Source organism: Nansenia antarctica (assembly GCF_963989245.1).
Source record: "Nansenia antarctica genome assembly, chromosome: 3".
In the NCBI taxonomy this organism is placed as follows: domain Eukaryota; kingdom Metazoa; phylum Chordata; class Actinopteri; order Argentiniformes; family Microstomatidae; genus Nansenia; species Nansenia antarctica.
The window spans coordinates 39,474,089-39,492,662 of NC_137688.1; the positions used below are offsets into that span (position 1 = coordinate 39,474,089).

Sequence of the window (18,574 nt, forward strand, 5' to 3'; positions counted from 1 at the left end):
CGAAGACCTTCGTAACAAGATTGTTGAGCAGTATAGTAATGGCACTGGTTACCAACGGATTTCTCAACTCCTAAATATTCCCATAGGCACCATTGGGGCCATTATTCGCAAGTGGAAGGAACATCTCTCGAACATCAACCGGCCACGCACAGGAGCTACTTGCAAGATCTTTGACTGGACAGTCAGAAAGTTAGTCAGAAAAGTAGCCCAAGAGCCAAGAACCACTTGAGCAGAGCTCCAGAAAGACCTGGAAGCAACGGGTACAGTTGTCACAAAGAAAACAATAGGCAATGCACTCCACCGCCGCGGTCTCTATTCATGATCATCCTGGAAGACTCCATTAATGAAGACAAGGCATGTTGAAGCTTGTTTGAAGTTTGCTACAGAACATTTGGAGAAGCCTGTTGATTACTGGGAGAATTCAAGATTCAAGATTCAAGATTGCTTTATTGTCTGTGACAGAAATTCTCCTTTGACAGGCTTTGTGCAGTTCATGAATACGGTATCCACATTAAAAACACACATAGGTATAGCCCCGCGGTGGCGCAGCGGTCTAAGCATTAGCCTCTAGTGCAAGCTGCCCACCGGGGACTGGGATCGAATCCCGGTCTCGCCAGATCCGGATATGGCCGGGGCCCACAGGGAGCGGCATATTGAGCGGCCGCTCCCAAGGGGGGTATAGGACTATTTCCGGACAAGGGTCCGTCGCGCAACACCGCCCCTGTCTGGTGCTTGAATAACGGTGTCGGGCTCGAGAAGCCAGACAGCTAGTCTGCCTGGCTATCTTCTCTGGGGCTGCCGGCCATGGGGTCGTGCGGCGGATCCTACGCAATAGGCAGGGGATAATTGGATACTGCAATTGGATACCAAATTGGGTGAAAAAGGGATAAAAAAAAAAAAAAAACACACATAGGTCACATACATACAATAAAAACAGACAGATATAACAGTGTTTATAAAATGTAGCACCTATTTAAAAAGTCTAGTCATTTAAAGATAATAGTAAGAAAAACAGTATTATGATTTAAAAAGCTAAAATGTTGTGGTTTAAAATAAAAACAGTATGCTTCCTATTTTAAAATGTCCAATGTAGTCTGGTCAGATGAGACAAAACGTAACTTTTCGGCAACAATATAAAGCACCATCTTTGGTGGAGAAATGGCTCTATATGATCCTAAAAATACCATACCTACCGTGTTCAGAGGTGGAAGCATCATGGTATGGGGCTGTTCCTCTTCACATGGTACTGGTGGATTATTGAAGGGAAGATGAATGGAGCCATGTACCAGGAAATTCTTGAGAAGAATCTGTTGCCATCCACCAGGATGATGAGGATGAGACGTGGGCGGATCTTCGAGCTGAACAATGATCCAAAACATACTGCAAAGGAGGCTCTCAATTGGTTCAAGAGGAAGAAAATAAAGGTGTTGGACTGGCCTAGTCAATCGCCAGACTTATATCCAATAGAACATTTGTGGAAAGAACTGAAGATCAAGATTCACCTGCGGGCCCCGTGGAATCTTCAAGATTTAAACTGTCTATGTTGAAGAATGGGCCAAAGTCTCACCTGATCACTGTGAGAGATAGATTAGTTTTTTCGTACAGGAAGCGCCTTGAAGCTGACATTGGACACACAGGCTTCTCCACCAAGTATTAAATACATTTCAGTTAGCGCGTCCAATTCTTCTTTCCTGTGTTGGGGAATGGATTGGAGTGTTACAATTTCTTTAACGGTATAATTTTAACAAGTTAATACCAATGTCTGGTCTACATTTCATGTGAATAGCTGCAATAGAAATATGTTGATTTTCTTGTTGAATACGTACATAATATCTTGACAAGTGTTATTATCCATTCAAACAATTGTAAACCATAGTTTATTAACACTATATTGTAAATTCCACATGTATTGGAACTCAGGTACAGTTTCTTGCACTTTTTGTTAAACCTGTCCAATAGAGTAGTGAGCCTTGACCATGATCATAACCAAAATAAATACAACCAATACGAAATGAGCAAATACATTACATAAACTTGTTTGGCAACGTGAATTCTCAATGGACAAAAATAGATCAACTGTAAAATAAAATAATTAATACTAAATTGCAGCATTTTACAAGACATTTGTCAATAGTAGCTGCCACACAGTATCACTCAGGTAAATATTGAAGTACGATTCCAATTAGGGAATGGCTCTACACTGTTTTCTTAGTTACTTAAAATCATAATGTGTTTTATAAGTTACTGTACATGTGAATAGAGACAGCCACTACTGGGTCTCCACCCTGTAAAGTATAGAGAGGTTCATATACGTACTAAGATATACCATTATGACACTAGACTATTGCCTCTAAATAAAAGAAGGCACAGAAATTAGTCCTTCTATTTGTTTTCTTCATAATAATGCTGTATTCAAAGCAAAGTATAATCGTACAGTTTAAGGCAGTGGCTGTTCTTTCTAACCAGTTAATTGAAGAAGTTTATCTTGTCTATCATTCAATTGTAGACTTAATCCATTGACAAATGCTCAATGGCAGCAAGACAAAATCAGGAATTTCAGTATGCAAATAGGTTTTCTACAGAGGAATGTACATTTTATTGTATAGCTGACAATGAAAAAGAGTGAAAGATTGAACGGTTGTCACATGATATAGAAGCAGTCTACATATCTCACATGGCAATCAGACATACACAGGCAGACATAAATAGTCTTCAGAGAGAGTTTCATCAGGCAGTGGGATTAACAGCATTATTTGAATTGGTAGAACTCCCCCAATCCCTTTTTGGTTCTAGATACAACACTTTTTGGTTCAAAAGGATGGACCCAAAAACGGTTCTTCCTAGAATCAAAAATGGTTCTTCCATAGTGTTCTATAAGGTAGAACTTACAGAACACCTTATAATGTAGAACAGATTCTCCTACAGGGATAAATAACACTTTTTTGTTTGTTTTTTTTAACCTTAGAGTGCCGTACATCCTATAAAAGTAGTACTGTAGTACTTACTTATAAATAATCAGTCCTGGTGTATGATTTTTCCATTTTGTAAATAAAACTGTCTAACAGAATATAAGTATTTAAAACATACCTTGAAACATGTGTTTACTGAGAGAGTTTTAATTGCATTGTGTGTTGGCTCTTTAAAACAAAATAGAGATTGAGAATGATTTCTTAAACAGCATTTAAATAAAAACATTTAATCTACTGTAAAGTGTAATGTGTTCACTTGAACACAATGGCCTATAAGATGAAGGCCTAAGACAACAATAAAAGACAGTTTGAAGGTCCTTGTAAGCTTGCTGAATATATATATATATGTATATATATATAATTCAATATAATATTAATATCAATAACAGAATAAAACAGAATAAAATGTAGAAGAGCATTTTCTTAAATAATGCATTTGAATTTGTGCTAAAAATACTGGGTAATATGTGCACTGTATTTGCACACATCTACTTAAGTAATACTATCACATTTGGTCCTTTGTTGACCGTTGAAGGTATTCATGAGTGTAACCCAGAGCAAACCATAATGTAACGACACAAGCAGAGCGATGCACCAATATCTGACATATACAGTAATACCACCCAACAAGGCTTGTGGCCACTGCAGCAACTCCAGTCAATCTTTATACAAAGTAAAGGAATGGAAAGTGAAGATTTGTGATGTCGGGTAGCGCAGTAGAGGTAATATTCAGACTTGAGGGGACCAGCAAACTTTGATATTGATGAGACCTATGTTTACAACACGTTTGAAGTGGTCTGAAAATGACTCAATGGCTGTGTCCAATGTCCACACTAGCACACCACTTGATTGGCCAGTACATTGCTTCATTCGTTGTGGTATGCTAGTATGGATTTACAACGCAACCGACAGTATGTCTTGTTGGCTACTAGGACACAACATATATAGAGAGATAGAAACAGTGCGCGTCTGAGAGCCTGGTAGAGAAGCAAAGAGCTGCAGAACAACAAGACAAGTGCTGTTTCATTCAATCACCTCCAAAAGCCAACTGCAGCAAAGGGGATCTGGTGGAGCATGTAGATGAAGCCCACAGGCTTGGGGGGGGAGGGGGGGGGGGGTAAAAGAAAACAACAATAACCAAAGAAATAGAACAAGGCACAAAATTGTCCGTAAAATAATTGAACTGTACAGAATGGGCCCGGCAGTTCAGGAAGGTTGGATGGGATGAGAGATTCCCACGAAGCAGTGACGCTTCTCGCCTCCCGCCACCCCCCCCCCCAATCCCCCTTTTCTCTCTCCCCCTCTCCCCTTTGTCTTTCCCTCCTTCCCCACAAGTTCAACACTCCTTGACACCCCCCTCCCCTCCACCACCCCAGGCCCACTCAGAGTAAGATATAGTGCTCCTACAGGACCCCCCCCCTCCCCGCCCTACCCACCACACACACATTACCCCCTGGCCTCCCCCCAATTAGATGTAGTACTCCTTCTTCTCATCAGTGTTGTTGTGTCCCCCCTCTGCATTAATGATGGCTGTGTCTGCATCTGCAGCGTCGTCTGCCCCTTTGGCTTCATGTGTGAAGTAGGTGCCTGCAACGGAGGACGGACATCACATTAAAACATCCCTGGTGAACACATACTTGTCCATGCCATTATCTTGTCCAATGTGAACAGACTTGTAGTCGGTGTATCGACTATCAATCAACTCATCTCAGCTCATAGTTAGGCCTGTATCTGACATCTCCATCCAACTGTACATTAGGGGGATGGATGTAGAGTAGGCTGAGATTTAGGGCTACAAGAAAACAAGATTCTGGCCTCTGGTTAGCTTACAGTCTCTTTTAAAGCCAGACAGCTCCAGCCTACTCTATATTGTGGGGCAAGGCATGAACCACTACTATACTGCACATTTGGGGCCAGGTTTGAAACTGTACATTGGGGGGCCAGGTGTGACATTTCTCTGTACATTGAAGACCAGTTGTAAAACCTTATGTTACATTAGGGGCCAGGTCTAAAACCTTATATTACATTAGGGGCAGGTCTAAAACCTTACTGTACATTGGGGGCCAGTTCTAAAGCCTTATTGTACATTGGGGGCCAGTTCTAAAGCTTTACTGTATATTGGGGGTCAGTTCTAAAGCCTTACTGTATATTGGGGGTCAGTTCTAAAGCCTTACTGTATATTGAGGGCCAGGTCTAAAACCATACTGAACATTGGGGGCCAGAAGTGAAACCTTACTATACCTTTGTGTCTGGCAAAGTATCGTCCCAAAACAATGAGTGCACAGAGGATGGCGAACATCACCACGGCAACCACACCTCCGATGACAGCGTGGTCCAGTTTCTGTGGGGCTCCCTCGCCAGCTCTTGAGTCTGAAAACAAGCCAATCATAGCAACTTTAGAAATGATCCCCTGCCCATCCAAGCCATCTAAACAGTGACTTACACATCCAGACCTGTACAACCCTCTACCTATACCACTATGGAGAGGGCTGGAAGGTAGCATCTTCATGTTCAGTCAATCTAAAGTATTCATGATTACTGAACTTATCACCCAAGCCTTGCAGAAACATATTATGGGATATGGATAGATTGAGCAGCTTAAGAGTGTTTGGCGGTTTGTATGCAACATTGTATGCAATAATTAGCATTCCACTACTAGTCGCTCTATAGACTACATAATAGGCATGTTATATAGCAAGAAGACCTCTCTGGGAGGTGGGTCAATATCAAAGTGTGAAACAGAATAAAAGATGGAATTCTATTTGATGGAAACAGCTTTTGTCGCTCAACAATAAAGGACAAAACTGCATTTTGAAGCGCAGGGGAAGTTCAAATCACAACTACAATCTGTGATTGACCTTTTCCCACACAGTCACATCTCCTCTCCCTGCTAGTACTGCTATGCAGTAGGGATTTCCATTACTTCCTGGAAGTACTGTAGTTGAAGAGCACTTAATGCTTATTTAGACTACCCTGTGACTACCCTGTGATTTAGACTACCCTGTGATGCAAGGCCAGTTCACATGTATATCATGTGTTACATTATGACCACTTCAGACCTCATGGCCATGCAAGCCGATAATACCATGAATGAGGAGTCATCCGTTGACTGTACCCTGTAAGTGTTGTATACGTGATTAGTAGTGCTTTCAAGATTAACGCGTTCATTTGAAATATTTAACATGTAAAAAACAAAGCCGCTGCATTTTGTATACTTCCTGTGGTAGCTGCGTTTTGTTTACTTCCTGTGGTGGCTGACCTATATAGCGACATGTGCCGCCAAACCGTTAGTAGTTAGCAGCAGTTAGTCATCCTTTGTCATCTGAGTTTTAGCCGGTTTCACTTTAAAAAGTTCTTTGGAGAAAACAAAAGTAATCTGCACAGTTTGCAAAGCTGAATTTAATTAATTTGTCTTTCAAATATTGAAATAATCACCTTAAAGCAAAACATCCTACCCAAACTATCTCTACAGGGCTTCACCAGTCTCCATTACAGGAGTGTGGTACTTGTGGTCGAATAATGAAACGTGTAAGTGAGAAGGTAACTAATGCTTTGGCTAACTGGATAGCTAAAAACTACCGCCCAATTAGATGCGCTGGATTCGGTGAGTAATCTCACCGACCACTACTCTACACTAACTAGGTAGTAGTGGGTATTACTCACTGAATCCATTGCATTGCAATATTTGGCCTTGACTAGCGAGTGTGTTATTGATTTTCAACAATGTTTATTTTTTAATGTACATTTATTTACATTTTTCAGAATAAGAGTCTGAACATTTGGTCGGTTCCTGCTTTCACCAGCTGCTACATATTTCTTTCTTCACTGTCTCTGTCTTGTGCTGTTTTTTCTCTCTCTCTTCCTCTGTATTGTGTGTGTGTGTGTGTGTGTGTGTGTGTGTGCGCTGTGTGCTCTCTCTCTCTCTCCCTCTTTGTCTGTGTGTGTGTGTGTGTGTGTGTGTGTGTGTGTGTGTGTGCTGTGTGCTCTCTCTCTCCCTCTGTGTCGTGTGTGTGCTGTGTGCTGTGCCTCTGTGTCTACTGTGTGTTGTAGCTCTCTCCCCATGTATGTGTTCTCACTCTCTCTGTCCCTGTATCTTCTGTGCGTACATGTGTAGCATACGGAGAAGAAGGTAGCGAGTGTCCATCTCTGTGTAATTAATAAACATCTTGTGCTTTCTATTGCAGATATTTTACTGAACTGTTGGGGGGAGAGCAGTATGTCTCCTGTTCAGTGGTGTTGCCAGCCTTGTGCCCCTTGTTCAGAGTTATGGAGCCCTCAGACGATGATCCAATCTACGTAGTGAGGTTCAAGACAGTCTTTACCACAGATCGAGTTAAAAGGACAGCACCAACCTCACATGGCTGAAGATCGCTACTTTACATGACCCCAGGTCATAGGGACCTGAAAAGTGTCTTCTCAAAGCTGAAAGGAGTGAGGTGGAGGCTTCAGTAAGCAACCTGGTGATGGGAGGAGAGAGGCCTGCACAACAACCATCTGCATAGACAACAGAGAAACAGCCGCCAAAGAGGAGGAGGATGTCTGTCTTCTTGCTGGGTTCCTCAGATACAGATGAAGGGGAGGAGTCCATAGAAGAATGTGTGGACTGCTACAAAGCAGAGCCCAAAAGGAGGAGCACATACCAGGCTGGCTCACACTGCCCGCAAGTACCTGCAACCACAGTGCCGCCTTGTGAGAGGTTGTTCTCGTTCTCATGCCCCATCATCCAGGAGCTGAGAGCTGCTTTGTCCCCTGATAGTGTAAACAGGCTGGTGTGTCTCAGTAACTGGCCGACTGTAAAGGAGGACTAGGCTGAATTGTTGTTCTATGGAGAAAAAAAAGATTCAACATTCTGAACTCTCAGCAGAATGTTTCCTTGTTTTGTTTTCATATTTGCATGGACTATGGTGAAGCTTTTTGAAATTCAACTGGCACTTGAACACGGAACACATTTTTTTGTGTTAATTATCATAGATGGTTTCATTGGAAATCTGTAGTTCACCGGAGAGAATATGTGTTCAAACAAACATCAAGTTCAAAAGAAGCTATTAGTATTGGAAAATTAAATATACTCCCTTTGTGTTGATTCTCCATGATTTTACATTTAAATATCCATTATTACAAGCTTCTTGAGAAGAAAAAAACCAATTAATTGTGATTAATCACAGCAAATTGTGCGATTAACTAGTTTTTTTATTTTTATCGATTGACAGCCTTAGTGATTAGATATTGTCTGTACTAAGAAATGGCCATGTGCAGTCTGAAAAGGCACCTGCGATGCATTTTGAATTCTGAATGCTATACAGAGAGGAATGACAACAATGCATCAAAATAGAAGCCATTCTGGCCAACTCAATGACACTATCCATCATCGTTCGACTGTAGAACAAGAGACCACAAGCTCCAACCAATAGATAATGTTCCAAGACAGTTACATTACAATGATACAATAGACATACCGCACCATTTAAACAGAAAGAGTTCACAGAACTATAAAATACACAGTGATTTAAGGGCTAATATCTGGAAGTTATAGAGCTCAATCATGGGGGAGCTGACATATGCCTGGGGATAAATCTGACTTGAATGTTCCATCTCCTCTCAACAAAAATACAGGAGTCAAATCGTTGTCTACACTGTTTATCCAGATTTATCTGCCTGCTACACAGGGCAAGACTTTCCAAACTCTCCGAACAGTTTGAGGTGCATGGATCAAGAATCTGATGGAAGAGTGGAGTGGAGAGAGCAGGGGGTGTTACTTTACTGAATGAGAGCAGGATGCGTTACTTTACTGAATGACAGCAGGGGGGCGTTAGTTTACTGAATTTACAGATTTCCCATCAATCCCTCACATCATACCCCCCCCCCCCCAGCTTGCCCCCCGCTACCTTCAATTTGACATCTCCTGAACTAAACAGCAATCCCGGTGCATCGAGGTAGCATCTTATTTTCACAGAAGTGCGTTGCTAAAGCATTGAACATAACTGTAACATGTACATAACATGTACTGTATGCAACCATGTAATAGAACTGAGCGTCATTTATGATGGGGGCGTACATGGATGAAAATCAGACCTTTAAAATATGAAATATGATAATGTCCCCCAAGGAAAATATTTTTCCACAAAAAAACATTGACCCTCACCTTACAAAACATACTGATTAAAATATGAAGTAGATAGCAGAGCACATAATATGGTTTCACTCCTAGGATGAGACAACCTATTATACTGTAGTAGCAACAATACCCACACACAGAAATAGTACTATCCACCATGATATCTTAAACCTAGGGTATTCTAGAATCAGTGGCGCAAAAATTCATGATCTTAATTTGAGGGTCAGGGAGCTATCTCCCAGAAAAATGTGCTCTTTTGTGAACACATTTCATGCAATTCTACAGAAACATTCTTAAGCAGCCATTCACTTGATTCCAAGCCACAACATGGAAAAACTCGGCATCCTGTGTGAATTTACTGCCAAGTATGAAAGGCATATCAAATCAAGCTAGTGTGTAATTGTTTCAATGTGCCTCATTGAGCCAAGCTCACTGTTGCGCACATGAAATTAATGTTGTAGATGTTGCTTCCCATGGTAGCCTACCTTTTGATTATTTTGCTTTGGCTACACATGATCTGAACCATAGGCTACCATGCTATACCGTGAAGGAATTATAATTAAATAAGTAGCCTAGGTCTAATGGGCTACAGAACCAATAGGGATTTTCCAAAACGATGCTTGTATGCCTATAATCACCAAACTTTATGCAGTCAGGGTGAATCTAATCTTAGTTTAACCCCAACACAACAAGACTCGCCCACCCTCTCGCTTTCTCTCTCTCTCTAGAAGCCATTAATAGGCAGAAAAATCTGAGAAAAATAAACAGAAATATACCATCCACAGAATACGTCACCAGCAAAACTACAACAACGTTTTACTGCAAGGTGCAAACCACTATCCTAATCCTAAATAATCTCCACTGCTACCTAGTTAACTACAACACTACTTTACATTTTTAGCTGGCTCACAAAACAAGCTGTGTTAGTTGACTAGCGATGTGTCATTACATTTCAACAACGTGGAAATGTATTCACATTTTTCAAAAGAAAAGTCAGATCATTATAAAAAAAAATCAGATACTGATCAAAGAGGACCAAAGCATTAGAACGTGTCACAATGAACTGGATGGTGCTACATCATACAGTAAAACAATGACCAAAAACATACAACCATAGCAACAAGGGAGTTTTTTGAATGGCTGATTTACAGCTAAAATCGATGAAAAGTTCATCTTCAGATTTAAATCCAATTGAACATGGATTTAATTTCCTGAAGATAAGATTTTATAGAAACCCCCCCTCAAAACCGGGCACCTGGGTGGCTTAGCTCACTAAGGCGCACTCCATGTAATCGCAGGGTCGATTCGATTACAGCCATCGACCTATCCTCTATATCATCCCTCCCCTCACCCATCTTTGCTGTCGAACTACTGTCTTTATCCCAATAAAGTATAAATTCCCTAAAAACATATTTAAAAAACAAAACAAAAAACCCTCAAAACAAACAACAACTGAAGATGGCTGCTGTACAGGCCCGGTAGGGCATCGCCAGAGGAGATACCCGCCGTAGTGGGGTCAATGAGTCGCAGACTTCATGCAATTATTGCATGCAAAGGATTGTCCACAAAAAAAAACATACTAAACAATACTAAACATGAGTGCTTAATTTGGACATTTGATCGAATCTGTCCCTGATGCACTGTATCGGGTAGCCAAGCAACAACAGTCACGTCATTTTCCACTCTGCTTTAAAGGCCGCCGTTTCCGGTACAGAAGTGGTGCGCCTTGCTTTTTTGAATCAGTGTGATAGTCTTGTCTTGGTCTCCTTTATTAGGATCAAAACATGCCATGAGAGCTCCTGGATCCAGGCAAAACAAGCCCACCCTTTGCCTGAAGGAAGGCACACATCCTATGTGCTGGGCTTTGGCATACAGAGAGCAAAGGGAGTGTAGCAAGAGCATACACAGCATTAAATTGCACAGCATTGCAAGATATCGATATTTTATAAATTGCATGACCCTGCCCTTGACTGTATTAAAAAAACACATAACCCTCCCTCTGACTGAAATTGGAAACACATGACCCTCCCCCAACTCCCTCAATGTACCCCACCCCACCCCACCCCACCCCCCCATAATAAATATCAATCAGTCCCACGATGAACAACATATCTGTTATCCAAACATCTCATGCTGTTAATCTGTCGGCAGCCATTCAATAGTTTCGCCTCTTAGTTTAAGACTACAGTTCATACTTGTGGCCTCTCGTGTAAACTAAATGGAATTATGATTGTCTAAAACGTGAATATGCTCGCTCCAGCATCGACCATCGCCTCCCACAAAGTCCCGCTCTCTGGGGAACACTGACATGGATGCGCTGACATCGCCGCACCCCCTGCCCTGACAGGATGAGCACAGCCATAGGGATTTATGGGGGAATAAAGAGGATTTGCGGCTGATGCCCACACTGAAATGTGCTTTACTGGACTGCAGGGCCACATGCTTTATAGCCCTATCTCTGTCTCTGTGCTAGAATGACTAATCACACTGCAGGTCACTGGCAGATTGAATACCCACTGGCTGGCTAACTGACTGCCTGACTGACTGACTGACTGGCTGCCTGACTGGCTAACTGGCTGGGGGGATCAGCTGTGTGCATATGTGACTCCTGCCTGATTACATGGGATATTGATTTATTTACATTTCATTAGTCATATTGGAACACACTTGAGGGAGACAGGCATGTTATGTACACACACACACGCACGGACAAACGCATGCACGCACGTGCGCGCACACACATACACACACACACACACACACACGCACGCACACACACACACACACACACACACACACACACACACACACACACACACACACACACCTACAGATGTCATTACATTAATGTAATTACAGTGATGACTAGTGAATTGATAGAATAACGCTCATATTATTTTTTTTACATTTAAATAATCTAGCAGATGTTCTCATCAACAGTGACTAACATATACGTGTATTTGTCTAAAGTAAGTGAAACAGCATATCACAATCACCGCAAGTAATGCTTTCTATAAGAATAGGTGCTAGTAGCAGCCACAGCTCTAAAGGGAAGCTAACAACTGTGCAGGCCCATAATAGGCTATACAATTATACTGATAACCATATACAGGTCAACATTCTTTAAAAGCAAAATAAAGGATCCCATAATATTGTACTGTACACAGCACAACGATAACATCAATGATGCCAAGGTCACTGGTTTGGAAACCAATGTTGAACAGTTTTGAGCCTGTACTGCTGACAAAGGAGGGTATAAGAATTGAATTGTACTGTCAATATGTCCAATGCCACAACTATCTTGAGCACAGAATTTCAAGGAAATGTGCTATTCTATTACAAACAAACTAATTGAAGAAACATGTCGGAACTCCACATTCCATCTTGCTGCATCCTGATTCTTTACCTCTCTGCTCTAAGTGTTTTTAAGTGTTCACACACTTCAGGGAGGAGGGAAGATCATTTAGAATGCCCAAGAAAAAATGCCTGTTTCACTGCATCATGGGCACAGAAAGTTGTGAATTCAACTTAGCGAGCAAAGCACACATATTTCAAAGTGGAAGACCCAACTGTACAAACAAGAATGAATTTCCATTTAAAAATGATGCTAACCCTAAGTGTTTGCATTAAATATCAAACAAATAACTTAATGCATACAAAACAAATATCTGCACATACCAGTAGTAGTTTGTATCTAACAATAATGTTACATGTACAGTTGAAAGGATTGAAAGGTGAAGATCTGGACGAAGATGTTTAATCTTAATTAAGCTTGATATTTTACAAGTACATTTGTACTTTGACTTTTAACATGTTTAATTACTTTGTTACCAAGCCTATATACTGTAGTGTGGATAGTTGTAATATGAGCTTTTAATGACAATGTACTAAGTGTCTTAAGAAGAGAAACTTCACTGAGGTCTAGAGATGTTCCCTCGTTTTGCTGAGCCCTTCCCTTCCCTCCCCCCCCCCCCCCCCCCCTCCTCTCTGTTTTCTGCCTCCAAGGCTTGTAGACAAAGGTAAGCCATAATGTCTGGATGGCTAGCAGCTGATGCGACATGAGCATAGGATTCGCCTATTCACCTAGATGCAACAATCGTCTGGGTTTTAAAAGCTTAAATGTAGACATGGGGGATCGGTCTGAAAATTGTGTGCCATAAACTTTCCACCTAAATGTGTGAACGTGTGTTTAAACCTGATAGGTTTGAAGGGGGGGCTATTCTGCCCCCTACATTGAGAGCCCAGCCCCAGAGGAGACAGGTGGCTGTGAGCTCTGTATTCTAATTTAAATACTGTGGTTCTAAAGTGATATAAAATAGGGAATAGCTTGTTCTCTTTCTTCGTCCTGTCGTGTGGATCTCGTCAAGACTTGTGAGTAGCATCTCTCTAAAAAATGTCTAGGAAGTATTTGCCTTGTAATAATTGTATAAGTATACAGTTATTATTAAAGCCGTATTTCATTCATTTTATTTGACCATTCTTGCACTAAATCAGCACAAACTCAACCATAGTGATAATTACTGTGTAGTCAGATTATCAATATTAGATTAGGTTATCAATATCAAAATATTGCCAAAAGTCTCATCCAAACTTTCCTATGGAAACTGCCATTCTTATAATATGGTCTACAAGCTGATAATGATTACTCCCTTTAAGGAGGACCTTTGTTAGAATAGAGTACAAGAAGTTAGTGCTCATATTGTTATGTTGAGCAGAACATCATATTGTACTTTGTGTATACTGTATGTGAAGCTCCCTGATCTGACTAGCTCCGACATCTGAACTACTGTAAATTGATTTTCTTCACTTGGACCACTGAGCGGACCACTTCTTGACCATTGCTCCTTTTTACAGTAGAGACCAGCTTGAATCATGAAGCAGGACCATCATGGAAACCAGCCCATTGATCAATGTTTCAGCTCTAAAAGCAGACATTATCAGAGGGCGCCATCTGATTTGAAAGACACAATCACAAGGCTGCAGTCAGTCAAAGCTATGAAAATGGCATTGCCATAACATTCACATGTCTACCGACTAGTGTTTCTTTAACCATGAGAGGAATCAGCATGTATAATAAAGTCACACTCCAGGCTGATCTTTACACATGCCTGCCTGCAGAGCTATCTTTGGCAGTGAAGCACAATGAGCGGTGCCAAAGTTTGGCAGTGTAGCGTTTCTAAGAGTCAGAATGTTGAAGACTTCTCACTTCTCCCGGTGCTTAATTATCCCCTGACTCCTTCATGCTTCAAACACTGTTTAACACCATTTCTCCTCTATGGAGTTTCGCCTTCTGGCCTGCCAGTGAAATTGGTTATACTTTGCATACTTTACATGAAAGATACATCGTGTAGCTTTTTCTCTTGTATCTAAGAACTTTAACACATTCATAATTGTATACAGATTAACAATTTCATCAATTTACAGATTGTATTTTTTCTTTAGACTGTTGTGACAATGAAGAGAGACTAATATGCATCACTAACCAAGCATAAACTTGCTATAATGTGTTCTACAGTACGGTCTGAGGAGAACACAGCTTGAGGACGCCACCCACACAGTTTAGAGCTTTGCAGATGAATTAGGCAAAACAAACACACCTAGGATGGATATGAAACGTGTCTGAAACCATGACTTTCTCTTGTTGATTTACAGCAAAAAATATAATAAACAATAATAAACAATATCATGTTGTCTCACAAAAAAACAGCATATCATGTTGACTCACAAAAAGTTGCAGTATACAGTACAAACACAAGCTGGCTATAGAGATGCATTCAGTAGCATTACAAGTGGACTGTCTTTGGCTCTATAAACATATCCGTTAATACAGTTGAGAGCCTCCAGCTGAACTGTAACTGTGCAAACCGTAAGTGGGAGATGGCTGAGGCCCCAGCCATGGTGCAGTGGCTGTTTGCACACTGGACCTCTGGTGAAATAGGTATAAAATACAGTGTTCACTGAGGTTTCCCTCTTTCTCCTTTTTTATTAGAATTTTGAAATCCCTACCATTACTTCCCCTGATTGGAGGACATGGAAAACATTTTTGCAGCTATTTATTATACAGTACAGTGTAATGACATTTTCATTTATAATATCTATATACCAACCAATGTTAGGGAGTCTGAGACAGTGCCACAAAGACACAATTAAAGACTCACTTTTACCCAGTCCTACTCCTAACTATTATTTTCCTTTTTACAAATAAATATTTTAAAAATATTTGTACAAATACACTGTTCCACCGTTCCAAGTCCAGCGTGCTTCAGCCAAGTTTAAGATCCGAGGGTTTTAGTGCTTAGCAGTAGACGACAATAATAGCAAAACTATTACCTGGGCACTTACCATTAGACTACCCAAAGCAAGACACCGGAGCCCTCATATCTGATTAGCTGATTGTATGAGCGCCCCGGCGTCCCGGGCAGTCCAATGGAACAGCCTTCCCATTATTCATAGCTTTCATGTGACGTCACAGCATAGTGGAAACGCCCACCTGACGGGCAAAAGGCACTTTTTGCGGGCAAAACCCACGGGCAAAACCCACTTTTTGCGGGTTAATAACTTTGATTTCCCGTGGGTTAGGAAAATAATTCCAACGTGTCCGGATAGAGTAGAAGACAGGGAATCCAACACTATTTGAATGGAGTCGATCCTCCACTCCTATCACCGTGGACACAGCAAGGAGCGAATTCCCGGATATAAATATTCCCTCGCCTCGCTGACAGCGGGAGTTGGGAGTTTCGTCCAGCAGCCGGTGAACGCCCGGTTGATCGAGTTTCATATTTAAAGTATATCTTCTCGGGATGTCAGCGCGGTGGTTAAGGGCTCAAAATGACCGTATACTGATGGTGAATTTAGCAATAATAGTCTTATGTTTGTACCACCTCCATAACCGGTGTTATTCACGGGAAAAGCCGGTCAAGGAGGCACCCTTTGCAGGTCAATAACTTTGATTCTCCGGGGGTTAGGAAAATAATTCCAACGTGTCCGGATGGAGTAGAAGACAGGGAATCCAACACTATTTGAATGGTGTCAATCCTCCACTCCTATCACCGTCGTGTATCTTGATAGTTCTTCATGAGTGAGGTGGTCTAAATAGTAGGCAGCCATGTTGAGCGATGTTGCTATGATACTTTTTGCCCGTCAGGTTGGTGGTTGCTAGGGAAGAAACCACGTGACTGAAAGCTATGAATAGACAGCTGAGTGGTTGGGGGTGGGGTTAACCAGACATTGTTACCGCCCATTACCTGGCTGTGAAGGTGAGAAAAAAACAACATCTTCGAAAGGCATTTTCTCTGCTGAGTGATTTCAGGTGTAGCAACTTTCAAATACTCATGTCGTCTTCAATTTGTTTCCAATTTCAATGTATGATGCATCATTTGAAAGCTTACAATCTGTAGTTTAAGCACATGTAAAAAACTGAAAAATGATTTCGCCTACAGGTAGCCCTTTTCATTGGCAGTTGTCACATATAGAAATACACCATGTCATCGGCGCGCAATTCACATTTCCGCTCCAGAACAAGATGTACAACCCTGTTTATTTAGAAATGTGCTGTTCGACAACGGATGATGGTAGACATATTTAATGAGTTAAATATCTATCTAAAAGTTATATATCTAACGTTAGGCTGATTTGTGCATGATAGGCGCGCATTTTGATCTAGTTCCATGTCGCATTTCCCCCGTTGATGTGACGCTATTGCTATATAGCAGCACGTATTAAACCAAAACAACCTGCAATCTAATCCGAGCATCTAATATTATTGATGGATGTGCCGTTTTTGATGGAGGGCAGTCAGCGGGAGGCTGGATGTGAGCATGTAGTTGACTAATGCCGTGGACAGCCAGCGTTCCTGTCACATGGGATTTCGGAACGCCATAAAAATAAATCTGCGCTCCTTGTCTAATGTTATATATCTAACATTACATGTTTTAAGGGTGATCTGTGCATGATAGTGCTGCATTTTGACATATTTCATGTCGCATTTCCCCCCCTTGAGCTGTATAGCGGCACTTATTAAACCAAAACAACCGTATCTATCTAATGTTACATATTTTAAGGCTGATTTGTGCATGATAGTCATGCATTTTTACATGTCTATTTCCCCCCTTTAATGGCATATGACGCCTGAAATGTAACTAAAGTTCAGCCGCGAAGGGTAGGAGCACAGGTTAATATCCTACAGAGCACCGTTATTCTGTCATGATTTGATAATTAAGCATTGTTCTTTTTTATTTGATGACTTGTTTGATCGATTGATAGCGTACAACTTAAGTTGTGAATGAATCACGAGCGTCAAGCATAGTTAAAACTGTAATTCTGATCCCTTGGATGGTCAGTCCTTACATCCATAGCTCCATCTATGCATTTCAGAGTGTTGTTACACTTCTCCAGCCCTATCCCTCAGCTGTCTACTAGAAACAGTGGCGGGGTGACCTGACCGCATTGTTGTTGTCCACGTATACCTTTAACACTAGAACAGTCATGGGTGGGGTCATTTGACCCTGTGAGTACATTTTATTTTTGCACCTGATAACATTTCAGGACCCTCCTTTCATAACATTTCCTAGATATGTGCGTTGTACCACCCAGTATCCTTACATTTTCAAAATCACATCAGGATAAGCTAGTATAAAGCATTTTTTTTCTGTGTAGGAGGCAGGTTAATTTACAGTGGTCATTGTGTGTAAATAGCAGCTTTCCATTGTAAAGACTATGGTCATTTGACCCCCGAGGCGGCTCTTATAGTAGGTAAAAAAGGCACGTCTGTTCTAGTTAAGCATAATATGATATTATCAGTTATTATTTATTATATCTTTAATCCCATCTTTCCCTCTACTGTACATTCACTAACCATGCACACAAACACATAGTCGCCCTCTCAGGTGTTTTGAGTTTTCAGGGAGAACAGATCACAGTTTTTAAAATGAGACATTTCTAACCATATCTCCTCTCTCCTCTCCACAACCAAGAGGATGGAGGGGGGTTAGTAGGGGCTTACCCAAGATATGATGTCCTTTCCTGGGATCATTTCTGAGCGTCTGACGAGCGAGAGCTTTACCTCGTAGACTCCCTTTTATTCCCCTTGAGCTGAGGAATCAGGATGACATCTACCCTCAGACCAATAGAAACAAGCCTTGCCGTCAGCACAATACCATACACTACTGAACTGTTTCATCATATTGCTGGATGAAATCTCACAGCTGTCCTCTCATAACAGCTGAAAGAAAAGGTGCTTGGAACATTGATGGCATTGAGTCTATTAACAATTCAGGGTCAGCCCTCATGAATCAGAATTGAACTGTACAGCACATGTTTTAATCAAATGTGCAGACGTCATAACAGTGGATGAATTCCCCCCTCATTCGCAGTGAACGGCAAACCTTTTTATAAAGAGATTCAAGCTCTATTCAAACATGATGTTTTCAAAAGAAGTAGATTCCCAAAGTGAAGGGAGCTTTTTGCGTACGTTGTTAAAGTGAACACAACT

At 41.2% G+C, this 18,574-nt stretch overlaps 1 protein-coding gene across 1 annotated transcript in view; it reads right to left on the bottom strand.

The window, feature by feature from the left end:
* Window positions 1-4,437: 4,437 nt before the first annotated feature.
* cadm1b (cell adhesion molecule 1b) overlaps window positions 4,438-18,574 on the bottom strand; it is a gene marked incomplete at both ends in the record, with an annotated part of 124,991 nt that continues 110,854 nt past the window's right edge. Inside the window, 2 exons of the mRNA XM_080527840.1 lie at window positions 4,438-4,556; window positions 5,211-5,339. Of these exons, the coding sequence (XP_080383966.1) occupies window positions 4,438-4,556; window positions 5,211-5,339 (248 nt within the window). The remainder of the gene's footprint in view (window positions 4,557-5,210; window positions 5,340-18,574) is intronic.